We start from the raw sequence: 12,495 nt of genomic DNA, 5'->3' as shown, positions 1-12,495 counted from the left end.
CGTTTTTATTAGAAGAATCATTTTGTATATATAATGCTCTGATTAAGCTTGGTAGATAGGACAAACATGCACTCGGGAATCACTAAAAGATGTGTCCGCTTAGAACTGGTGACATCACGAAAAGATATCTACATCCCTCGATGTGTACATGAAGATGTACGAAATCGCTCACAGCGAAGGAATTTGTTCACATTTTTCATCTCCAAACCCGGCTAAAACATTTGGTAATAAACCTTCATCTACGTTTCTTGTCATGTTTAAGATGATGTACGGATAAGTGCCAGCCGGTACTGCATGATGTAGTCAATCTTCTCTGTATCACCCTGTATGATCACACCGCTCCGTAGCTCAAATAGGCCCCGTGTGGTGGCGTAGTAAGCGGAGCGCTGATTGGTCCATATTATGGATGTGTGGTGGGCGTGTCGTGACGTGCATGCCCATATTTGGGAGATCAGTAATGTACACTGTAGGCGAGGTATGACTGGGTTGATCTAAAATATAGATTGTTGACTCGGATATGCAACTGATTTCTAAACTACCGTCAAATTCCGATCTGATCATGTAAAAATAATCTCCAAATATTGATTCGTAACCACCTTAGGTTCCAATTGCATTATTTCATGTTTTTATGCATTTTTAGGACTGATTTTTTTTAAGGTTTCACTGATTCCAAGGTTTATCAACTACCATTCGTAATTACTTGTGGCCCAGTTAAATAGAAAACCACTTATACTCCATGCCGTAGTGGAGTTATCATGAATACAAATTTGTTGAAATTGGTAGTTATATCATTTGTATATCTGTCTACACAAAGGTAATGCTGAAAATGATATTCAGTATGTATTTAAGCAATTGAAAGTATTCACATTCAATTACATACAAGTGTAATCGTATTGTATTTCAAAGTATTCACCTTGCACTATTCCTGTTAACGGACAGGTAGGCTCTATGCAGGATCCATATAGGTACAGGTGAGAGGGTTTGAACTGACTGCGGCATTGCCCGGCGCAGTGGCGCATTGCGGTTGATTCCCTGTATCCTGGTTGGTTTGTTCCTGAATATAAACTGCCTCTCCCTTATCAGCGGGAGTTCCATCTTAAGTTCGCTCTTGGATAATTAAAAGAGTACGTATAACAACTTAATCTCGTGTGGATGTTCTTCCCTGTTTGATCCCGGAGTTAGTCCCCAAGACTGAAACCCCCAGGAGATCAGTAATGGAGCCCCCCCCCCCCCCCCCCCGATAACACATGGTCGTAAACACTATGAACGTATTTTTCAGTTTCTTTTCAAATACAAATTTTGTGCTACCTGTGTCATCTAAAGTGGCCTTTAAAAATTGCCCTTGTACAATAATGGCAAAGTGAATTCATGATACATAATCAGGAGATAAACATGACACACTGTGCTGATTAAGGAAGCACGCAGTTATGTTTCGAGATTTAAAGATGCAAAACAATTTCTCGCTTTGCTAGTACGTAAACCATGGGTATATTGAGGAACTATATGATTAGGTGGCATTCGAATTCAAACAGTGAACGTGCCTGGTCGCAATGGCCACTTATAGAATAATATGAACTGATATCTACGCTCCACATCCAGTGTTCTGTTTGTAAATACGGTAGCGCCACTGCGGCCTGCTGGTAGTTTGTCTTATCTCAGAACTTTTGAAACTTGGCTGACCATGGCCAGTCCTTCAAAGCATGGCGAACGAGCATTAAAATTGCGATGTATGCCCAAGCCTAAAAACACGAAATTTTAAAGAATTCTTTAGAATGGGGTGAGAATAAACGTGACTTCATCTCAATTCGTTTTTATTTTCATTATTTGAAACAAAATCATTGTTGGTTATTTTATGCTGTTGTCATTTCTATCGTTAAGTAGTCCCTCACAGTGTGGTACCATCACATTGAGAGGTAGCTCTTTCAGCCACATGCACTTCTAGTCATGGATAATCTCTTACTATACTTATATTATACTTTGTATTCAAACAGTAATGCAATCATGTATCATGTAATGATCAGGACTCTTCATACCGATCTCAGTACTTGTCCCTAGTCACACTCTTAATGTGGCATAAGGCTTTGACACAAATGTGCATTTTCATGCTTTTGCATAAGCATGGGCAGTTAGTGTGCTCAAGTTTCAGACTAACCCATCTCAGTACAGGCTAACAAATATGCATAAGCACATAGATGCTTGTGCATAAGCATTACTGTGCGCAGGATATGGGCTCTTACTGACTCGGTGCTTGTCCTTCACAATTCTAATGGCTTGGACACGAATGTGCAGAAGGATGGAGGGTGTCTACAAAACCAAAACCCAAGACCCAAGACCCAATACCAACAAAACCAAGGCCCCCCATCTACAAAACCAAGACCTACAAAACCAAGACCCCCACCTACAAAACCAAGACATACAAAACCAAGACCCCCATCTACAAAACCAAGACCTACAAAACCAAGACCCCCATCTACATCTCTCCTTTTTTCAGCAGGAAGTTGCAATTTATCAATAAAACAGAAGCTCCTATATAAACAAGCTCTTTGATGCTTTGTACTCAGATTCTGTTCAGAACATTTAACACTGGTCAAGCTTTCCAAGAAAATAAGGATCTCGGAGTAAGGATATATAAAATACCTCAAATAGTCCTCTCGAGGGTATTCGTGATAATATAGCCTAGCTTTCTAAAGGGTTAGGGTGAATGAAAAAAAAGAACGATGTGATTACTTCTTGGGCAGGTACTATGGTACTAGGTACTAGTTTGGAGTAGGTTTGTTGATGGGTCTTGGTTTTGTAGGTCTTGGGTCTTGGGTCTTGGGTCTTGGTTTTGTAGACACCCACACGGGTGTCTACAAAACCAAGACCTACAAAACCAAGACCCCCACCTACAAAACCAAGATCTACAAAACCAAGACCCATCAACAAACCTACTCCAAACTAGTACCTAGTACCATAGTACCTGCCCAAGAAGTAATTACATTGTTCTTTTTTTTCATTCACCCTAACCCTTTAGAAAGCTAGGCTATATTATCACGAATACCCTCGAGAGGACTATTTAAGGTATTTTAGCTTTTGTATTATATCCTTACCCCGAGATCCTTATTTTCTTGGAAAAGCTTAACCAGTGTTAAATGTTCTGAACAGAATCTGAGTACAAAGCATCAAAGAGCTTGTTTATATAGGAGCTTCTGTTTTATTGATAAATTGCAACTTCCTGCTGAAAAAAGGAGAGATGTAAATGGTGTCTTGGTTTTGTAGGTCTTGGTTTTGTAGATGGGGGTCTTGGTTTTGTAGGTCTTGGTTTTGTAGGTTGGGGTCTTGGTTTTGTAGGCCTTGGTTTTGTAGATGGGGGTCTTGGTTTTGTAGGTCTTGGGTCTTGGGTCTTGGGTCTTGGTTTTGTAGACACCCGAAGGATGGGCATGCTATTTGTGGCAGTCAATTTGAAAATCAAATTAGGATGACGTAATGGACTGCCCCGGGAGTCCTATTTAAACATATATAAAGCTATAAACATAAGGCTAATGATTGCTCTATACAATCACGGTCATTCTGATCACCAGGCTTGGCACTGTGCATAGTTACAGCGTAGTCAATTCGGAAAAGGTCCTGCATGCTGGTTTTGCCAAGATTTGAACAAGATTTGAACAGATTTTGAATTGGTTCTCTGAAAGTAGTGACTTCTAGCATTTTCATGAGCTAACTTATATTTGCCTGGGGAGGGCATGGTTAGTCAATGCCTATGATTTACCTTTCAGTTGAACAATATATGTAACCTAAATCTCTGGTCATCACGCTCACATTTGGTGCATCATTTTCATCGAGAATGGCATACATCGTATATCTCAAATCCTCTTCAAACTACTTCAAACGGAACGCGTCAGTTGGTTGATGACGAGACGAGTTTAACAGCTTTCGATGAAGTGGTGGCTGCATGTTCTGATATAGAAAGCCTCTTCCTCTTCAGCGCTAACGCATAAGCATGCCCCCCCCCCCCCCCCATGAACACAGACTCACATACTGGAACTCCATACAATTCGCACTTTAAAGGCCTACCAAGCCGTTCGTGGTCATCTCCTTTTCTTGTGGCTTGACTGATTAGAAATAAACAGTGTAATAAGTGCAGTTTACAAGCACGCAAATTTGCTAAAATTACTTTTTCACTCAAACATTTGTATCTACGTATCAGAACGTATTTACGCCATAGAAAAATATTGTCAAATTCAAGTTCAGTTTTCAAATTTTTGAACGAACAAAGGAGTCCTTTAAGAGAGAATGAACCAAGCATTATTGGGTTTGTTCTCCGTATTCGTGAGTGTTGCTAGATATATCAGGTGGATTAAAGGGTTTGTGGAAGGCATCTTGTCAGATTTACAACCTTGTTCACATTTGAGTCACGCGAAAGGAGACAGAAATATATATCTAATCAATCAAATACTTCTATGAAAACAGCAATACATATGAAAAGTCAAAAGAAAAGCACGATGGTAAATAATCTTCGTTAGACTGAAGTTGGACGGATTCTGGAAGAATACACCTTCTTTATCCGGGAACGTTTCTGTGTAGGTCGTTTGTATTATATACCGTAACATTGGCAACTGATCAGCAGTTCGCGGCAGCTGGCTGGCAAATTCTCAAAAAAACAGAAGTGCATGATGAAATCGATGATTATACTTGATGAATCGCAGTCACTCGACCATCCCTAGAACTTGGACAAGGGTGATCTTCATCTTCATAACATCAGGGGTTCTGACTGACTAATCATTCGTCTCGCCAAGCTCGATCAGACAACATCGCATTTCGCGGCACATTAAATCGTCTCCGCCCAGCTGAGGTAGGTTATTAAAAACTTGGCTGCATTTTTCTTCCTTCTGCCATAATGGAAGTCAGTCTTGTCTGCTTCCTCCCGTATTTCGAGCAGTTACGGCAGTCTTCCCCCAATGTCATGACATGGTGCTGTTTCACTTCCTTCGTGCCGCTGCGACATTAACCTTTCCCCAATGTGGATTCCTAAAAACTTGGCTGTTTCCTCCTTTTGTGCAGCTCCGACAGAAGCCAGTCTTCACCAATGTGGATTTCTGAAATCTCGGCTGTTCCTCCCTTTGTGTAGCTAGGACAAGCCAGTCTCCCCCATGTTGTTTTTGAAAACTTGGCTGTTTCCTCCCTTTGTGTAGCTATGACGGGAACCAGTCTTTCTAAATTATATTATAGATGTATAGATATAGAAAAGAATGAAACTGTGTGAAATCAACTTTCAACATGAACCTAATCAGTCCATATTTATATCGTTCCAGTTCAATCCAAGCAAAAAAATGAACATTCAGTTTGTTCTTGCTACTATTCTCTTGGTTGGCATTTTTGGCCTCTCCGAGGGCCTCTCTTATCTTACCACCTCGCGCCGCACCACTCCCCCTACACCCAGGATTCCGACCACGCCCTGGCGCCGCACCACTCCCCCTCCACCCAGTATTCAGACCACGCACTGGGACCCCGCCACTCCCCCTCCACGCAGGACCGACTGGCCTCACGATCACACCTCTACAGGTAGGAAAGAACAATCGCAACAATATCTTTTCCCGAGAAATCATAACTAAAACATCTCCTTTACACCCCCACCCCCTTCCATTTGCCTTGACGCACTTTCGAGGCGGTGTATAAGAAGAAAATGACCCCTTGAAAAAAGTGTCCAGTCCTAATTTATCATGATGACTGATTACGGTAAATGGTTCTATCGGGGCAATGACTGTCAATAGCTCAGAAATTGAAGCGAATAATATAAAGATTTGTCCCCCGGTCATCCTATTCTGGGATATTTGTTAACTGGAATTTCTGCATGATAAAGGAAGAGTCTACATTTTAAAAAATCGTTACAAGTCATTCGAGACACCATCAAACGGTACCTCTAACGCCTTCTCCATTCTTCCTTCATAGCACTGCTGTTCGAAAAGTCGAAATATGGTGTTGTTGGCGATGGTGGGGATGAGGAAGGGGGTATCAGTAAACTCCTATTATTTGTGTTGGCTGACGGCATTAAATCCTTTTTTCAGAACCTTATTTCTGAGAGTGTACGACCGTATTAAGGTCGTAAACGCCTACGCCGTTCGTTAAAAGTTTTGAATACTAGTATGTAATTGAATGTGAATACTTTCAATTGCGTAAATACAAACTGAAGATAATTTTCAGCATTGCCTTTGTGTAGACAGATATACAAATACTATAAATACCAATTTTCAACAAATTCGTATTCATGATAACTCCACTACGGCATGGAGTACAAGTGGATTTCTATTTAACTGGACCACAAGTAATTACGAACGGTGTACCCCTTTAATGATTGTCGTATTTCATTCTCTTCCAGGACGAAAGTGTACAATGGAGGTATGTTATGAACCAAGAGGCGGCCCGTGTAAACACGTGATTGATGGTATGTAGTTCTAAAGCACCTTGGTTACAATGGTTCATCTTTATAATGGATGGTGTATTATCCCTCGTTTTTACCACAAATGTCTTTGTGCGTCAAATTTTGTTGGTATCAAATGTGCAGAAGGCACACACTCGGTTCATTATTCCTTAAATCTATGAAGTAAGGGGCGTTTTAGAAAAAGAAATTGATACTCCTTGTGCTTTCTGTTGATAAGTCAGAGGTTTTGGAAGAGGGAGTAATTGCTTTGGGAGGGCTCAACAAGATGGTCAACAAATTGGCAAATGAAAATTTCAGTCAAAGAATTCATCGGCGAATGGGTAAATGAACGCCAAGTTACGTGGTATAAATGTACGTTGTTTTGCATCACACCTCGCGGTTGAAAGTGCGTGTTTGATTTCTGTCACACCAGGCGACACTAAATCTGTATTATTTCATTTCAGCCTACATTAAGAGATCAAACAAATTTACCGTCGAATGTGGATGTAGAGGCAAGTGTAACTATATTGAATATCCGAATATACTGCCTCCAGGCTGTTCTTAAGTTAAAGGAAAATGTGCTTGAAACATGTTATAAAATCGGGAGTGCAAAATCCTTTAATTTGGATTGCTTTTGAAAAACCTTATAAGTTCTTGTTTTCCAGTAAGATAAAAAAAACTCATCGTTTTTGAGATTCTAAAAAACCACAAAGGGTTTTTTTATTCTGCTGAAGTATCTCTACGGGATGCATATTTGTGTTGGGCGGAGAATCCTTAAAGTATCTTTAAAATCTACAAAACTTTATTTCTGAGAGTGTATGTCACTATTTTAGTAATCACTTCATACCCAAAGTCGCGGATTCGACTGGGCCACTAGAAAGTTCGATTTTTACAAGACTTATCGTAAGCGTGGCTTGATTGGTTTCCCAACCTCGGTGGCAGCCTCTCTAATCAATGACATGTTTCTTCTCATTTCAGATCATTGTAAGACCCATGTCGAGGTTGACTACGTCGAGGAGTGGAAGCTGTACAAGACTAACGATCGGTGGGGCCAAGAGTGTCGATGCAACTCGGACGGGTCGGTTACCTGCCACTAAACCTCGGCCAAGTCGCCGGCTGCCTGACATCTATGTCCAAATGAGGAAACCATGTATATGTTTGAAAATACGGACTGTTCCCATGACAGCCAAATTACAATGTAGAGGCCCGAATGAGAAATACATATGTTGGCTTGAGAAGTAGAGTAACTATTGTTTCCTCGTTATCTTCATTGTATCCTAATAACAATCGCATTGTGCTGATAGATGTCACTTGAGCTCGAGGGACATCAGTGTGACGTCATTGTGAAGTCCTCGATTACCCCGATACTATGAGACACTGTTGAATTGAGGTTGAAATTGAAATTTTTCTTTCTGAATAACCACATAAAGTCAACTGATGCCACACTTCGTTTATAGAAATAAGCATTTAGTACGTGTATGGAAACAATACATTAGTTCTATTTCGAATGGCAGCTGTCTAAAATCATCTTTAAATGCTATTCAAGCAGACCACGTCAGCTTTCAATGAAGATGACGTAATCGACGTGTGTTCTCATTTTAACTTCACAACCCGTACACATTTTGGCCCAGTTCCCAGGGCTGCACTAACCCACTGGCCCTTGAGGCCTGTAGAAGCAAATTTATATTATTCTGATCAGATATGTCTTTCTGATATATCATGATCACTTCTTCTGTTTGAATTTGATTACTAATGAAAATTACAGAGCATCATGGAGTAGGAATGGCCTGTCGTATAATGTGTATTCAAGCAAGAAAACACAGGAAACATTCAGGAAAACTGTAAGAGCTGTTCATGTTATTTGCTCGAATTATCTTCAGCATTTCATATAACTATCACTTTAATACCATTTCATTTTTATTATCTGGTCAAGAGTCATACTTAAGTTAGACTGAAGTGGAGTATATATCAGCTATTTTACATAATACACTTGACCACATGGCTCTCACTTGAGATTGTAAACTTAAATAGCTATGATTCATCAAGTGCACTGTCTCAAGTTAGAGCCATGTGGTCCAGTGTAATAAGTCTTAAACGGCGGTCATGTTGAGGCAAGACCCTGGAGGAGTAAATAGTATAAGAATTGTATCACTAGCAATTACCAAAGCTCGGCACGGAGTTTGCGACATAGACTATTCGGTAAGGCTGTCTAATATTTGTGGGGGAGGGGCGTGTCGGATTTGGTGGAAGGATCAGAAGAACCAACCGAGAGAAACATTTGTATTTCATATTGATTATAATTTGGCCTTTATTTGCCCCTTCAAAAGAACAAAATAATACCAGCGCATTCCCCATCAAAAATGGTCGACATTCGACTGTTGCAACCATGTCCAAATACTGTAAAAACGAGACTGTTATAATTTGGACACTCTCGTGCCCAATAAGACTTTTTGCATAGGGCCGAGTTTGCTACGTATAATTGATGCTCTCCGCACAACTGGTAGTCCGCATGCGTATTGCTAAATGGCTGTTAGGGGTTTTGCTGTGGCTTTTGAAAGAAGCCAATATGTATGGCACGCCAAAGCGGAATTATTTCAACCCTGAAAAAATATTAGCAACTACAAATTTCTTGGCAACAGAGAAGAAATACTATTTAAACTTTCAAAAATATACCCGACAATCTTTTAAAAAAGATAAAATTTTGTAGACTCAAGTCAACATTTTGAAAAAACAAGCCAACAATTTTTTTTTCGTGATACTTCGAAAAATTCGTTTACATTTTTTTCTTCTCTTAAAAATATTTCTCCACGCAATTAAAAAAAAAATCTTGACAAAATTTTACTGCAACATTTATTTTCGTTCAAGATTTTTTCTTGGCAACATTTTTTTCGTTCAACATTTTTCCGTTCAACAACGAGCGCCACCTATGAACTGCTAATAGAACTCGCGCGCAGGGACGAGGTTAAGCTGGGTTACTTCATACTCATAGCAGGTCGGGAATTCTGATCGTTCGTTCGTTCGTATGTTGTTGTTGCCATCTCAAAACAAGCGCCTTTTATCATACTTCTCACATAGGATCAGATGAATAAGTTCGCGTGTTGGTTGGTGGTGATTGGTGTGCAGCTAGGATTATGGTGACAACCACGTGCGTAAGATATTCGTGTAAAGAAACATGCCAGAAGTACCCCGTAGCTAAACCTCGTCTCGAGGGGATATAGTTCAATTAGTTGTTCACAGGTGGCGCTCGTTGTTGGACGAAAAAATTGTTGACGAAAAAAAATGTTGCAAGAAAAAAATGTTGAACGAAAATAAAAGTTGCCGTAAAATTTTGTCAACATTTAAAAAAAAAATGTTGCGGGAAAATATTTTCAAGAGAAGAAAAAAATTAAATATTTTTTTCACGAAATAATGAATTTGTAAAGTTTTTTTTTGAAGAAAAAAAGTTTAACCCCAAAATATTTTTTTCTAACGAATTTTTCTAAATGTCAAAAAAAATGTTGGCTTGTTTTCTCAAAATGTTGGATCTTTTTTTTAAATAATGCTTATATTTTGTACAGGGTTGAAATAATTCCGCTAATGTTGGCTTGTTTTCTGAAAATGTTGGATCGTTTTTAAAATGTTGCTAATATTTTGTACAGGGTTGAAATAATTCCGCTTTGGCGTGCCATAAATATGCACTATTTTGATTTAACGCTGTCCGTTGTTGAGAAAGGTTTTTTTCTGGTGATTGTACGTGTCTCATTTCAATTACCACAAGTTACAAACTGGCCACATGTCAGGAGCTTATACTTAGTGACAACGTATTATTACAGCGGTAGGTTGGTCAACAAGGATTTTTTTATTGAATTAAATCTGCTGGTCCATGCTAACAATCCAAATTGTGTGATTTATGACTGAAACAGATAACTCATATGGAAAACAAACTGGTTAGCAATTTTTTTGCGTCGTCAAAACACGAAAACTTATTCCTAGCCGAACATTACGATAATGCCCACGTAACGCCACAACGTGGGGCCTAATGCTATACTAGGCAACGCCACCCACTAAGGCTATGCGCTGATTGGTTCGTTTGACCGGTTTTTCTAAAATATGAGACGAAATTCCGCCGGAATAGCGAACGTGTACCGACGAGCAGCTTCCATTTCGTCGCCTGCCGCGAATCATGTATCCTAGCGCAAATAGTGCAGTCAAAAATTATTTGAAAAAGGCATTGGAATTATTGTCAGTTTTAAAGCATTTCGACATTTTCAAATGTCATGTTTGGCTGGATAAAGTTTTGCAATATTCTTATTGTAATTAAACAAAATGTGGGCCAGGACAATCGTCATGTTTGATCAGGATGCTACACATCAGATGACATAAACTTTCATTACTAAAAGATTCTATACAGAAAACGCGTGCTTTGGATAGAAATGACTTGCTCAAAAAACAGGCCACTGCTCAAAACAATGATATCATACACGTGGTTACCACTTTCAACCCTACTCTACCCGATCTCAAGACACTAGTAAACAACAACTGGGACAATTTAGAAAGCTCAGAGAAAATGAGACAATCACTTGGTTCCGCTAAACCACTCATTAGCTATAGGAGGTGCAAAAACCTCAAGGATATCCTCACAAGAGCTAAAGTTACGCATAAGGACAATGGACATGATACTAGAAATCGTCAATCCAATCAAATGACACTAACATTCGCACCCCAACCGCAAAGGGGTACAGTTAAGTGCAATTACAATAGATGCAAGAACTGTAAATTCATGAAGATATCTGATCACGTGACAAGCAACATCACCAAACAGAAACATAATATTAAGCAAAGGATAAGTTGCAACTCTGAAGGGGTCATTTACCTCATTGAATGCACCAAATGTGGTATACAATATGTAGGCCAAACATCCAGGAAATTGAAAGCTAGACTCAATGAACACCGATCAGATATCTCCAGGAATAAACAAACTTCGGTTGCTAATCACTTTAACTCCAAAGGACACAATCATGTCGATCACATGAAAGTCTACGGACTAGAAAAACTCCCCATAGCGCAATGCAACGAAAATCGTCTGCTAGAACGCGAGTCCTACTGGATCTATACACTTCGGTCCGCCAGACCTCTTGGTCTAAACATAATGAACCAACTGGTCTCTGTAATTGAACACTGTGCATAATACTTACTTCCCGTAGTCGTCCCGATGGCGTTTAATGCACTATCTCTCCCGTATTCATGATTTTATTATCATTTTTATATGCACTTTCGCATCATTTACTTTGTACTTGATCCGCCATCTTGTCAATCACATCACGTGACTTCGGACTCGGAGATACTCCGGAAACTCCCGAAGCGTAAACTCAACAGTGCCTTCACCTTTGACTCCTGCCCTCCGGCCAATCAATGACTTTGTTTATTTTAGATATCAACAAATAGACACGTGGACAGGGAGTCCTGGTTTTTAATGACGTCCGTCATCATCCTCACGTCTTCTGTTGTACTTATATATAAACATATATTTCCTGTCTGTACATTAGACTTTGAAAAAGGATTCAAAATATCCGAAACGTCGTCTTTACAACGTTGTAGTGTTGTTTTTTTATCAACCAGGACAATCGTCATGACATTGGGTGTTTAAATAATGGCTCGTTAAGATCGTCGGCATGGCAGTCGCCCGTCAGAATCGGATTAACCGAGGTGCTGTGCGAGTTTGGTCTTGCGACGGCGGTATCGGAATTATTTTTTTCCGCGGTTTACATTGAAGCCTAGGAAAAAAAAACGAAAAAAACCACGCTGTTTTTTGTCGGAAGACATGAAAAAGATCTAGGGAACTGCATTGTTTGTTATTCTATGACATAGTCTAACTACTGTAAGTATTCTGGTGGGTATATACATGTATGTAAAATTGTCGATACGGAAAACCAGCCCTGTCCATTATGCTGTCCGTCGCCTTTGCTTTGATTGATGTACGGTACATACAAATACACAACCAGGCTACATTAGGTTAGCCTAGGGGCCTAGGCCTATAGGCTATAGTATAGGCCTACACATTTATGTACGCCCACCTATACGTGGTGCGATACATCATGTCACAATGTAGGCCTACCGTA

At 39.8% G+C, this 12,495-nt stretch overlaps 1 protein-coding gene across 1 annotated transcript; it reads left to right on the top strand.

The window, feature by feature from the left end:
* Nucleotides 1–4,744: 4,744 nt before the first annotated feature.
* On the top strand, nucleotides 4,745–7,644 carry LOC135501728 (uncharacterized). Its single transcript, XM_064793979.1, has 5 exons — nucleotides 4,745–4,831; nucleotides 5,292–5,541; nucleotides 6,356–6,421; nucleotides 6,862–6,909; nucleotides 7,376–7,644. Exons 2-5 carry the CDS (start codon nucleotides 5,310–5,312, stop codon nucleotides 7,492–7,494), a joined length of 465 nt encoding a protein of 154 aa, XP_064650049.1. The 5' UTR covers nucleotides 4,745–4,831; nucleotides 5,292–5,309; the 3' UTR covers nucleotides 7,495–7,644.
* The last annotated feature ends 4,851 nt before the right edge of the window (nucleotides 7,645–12,495 follow it).

This window comes from Lineus longissimus, chromosome 17 (genome assembly GCF_910592395.1).
Source record: "Lineus longissimus chromosome 17, tnLinLong1.2, whole genome shotgun sequence".
In the NCBI taxonomy this organism is placed as follows: Eukaryota; Metazoa; Nemertea; class Pilidiophora; order Heteronemertea; family Lineidae; genus Lineus; species Lineus longissimus.
Note: the sequence above shows the minus strand (reverse complement) of the source record. Positions and strands in the feature narration are given on the sequence as shown.

Bases quoted from the DNA above. Each gene is read 5' to 3' on its own strand.
- LOC135501728 (XM_064793979.1), top strand. From the start codon at position 5,310: ATGAACATTCAGTTTGTTCTTGCTACTATTCTCTTGGTTGGCATTTTT. The intron at 5,542-6,355 runs GTAGGAAAGAAC...ATTCTCTTCCAG, and splicing joins TCACGATCACACCTCTACAG to GACGAAAGTGTACAATGGAG. The intron at 6,910-7,375 runs GCAAGTGTAACT...TTCTCATTTCAG, and splicing joins CGTCGAATGTGGATGTAGAG to ATCATTGTAAGACCCATGTC.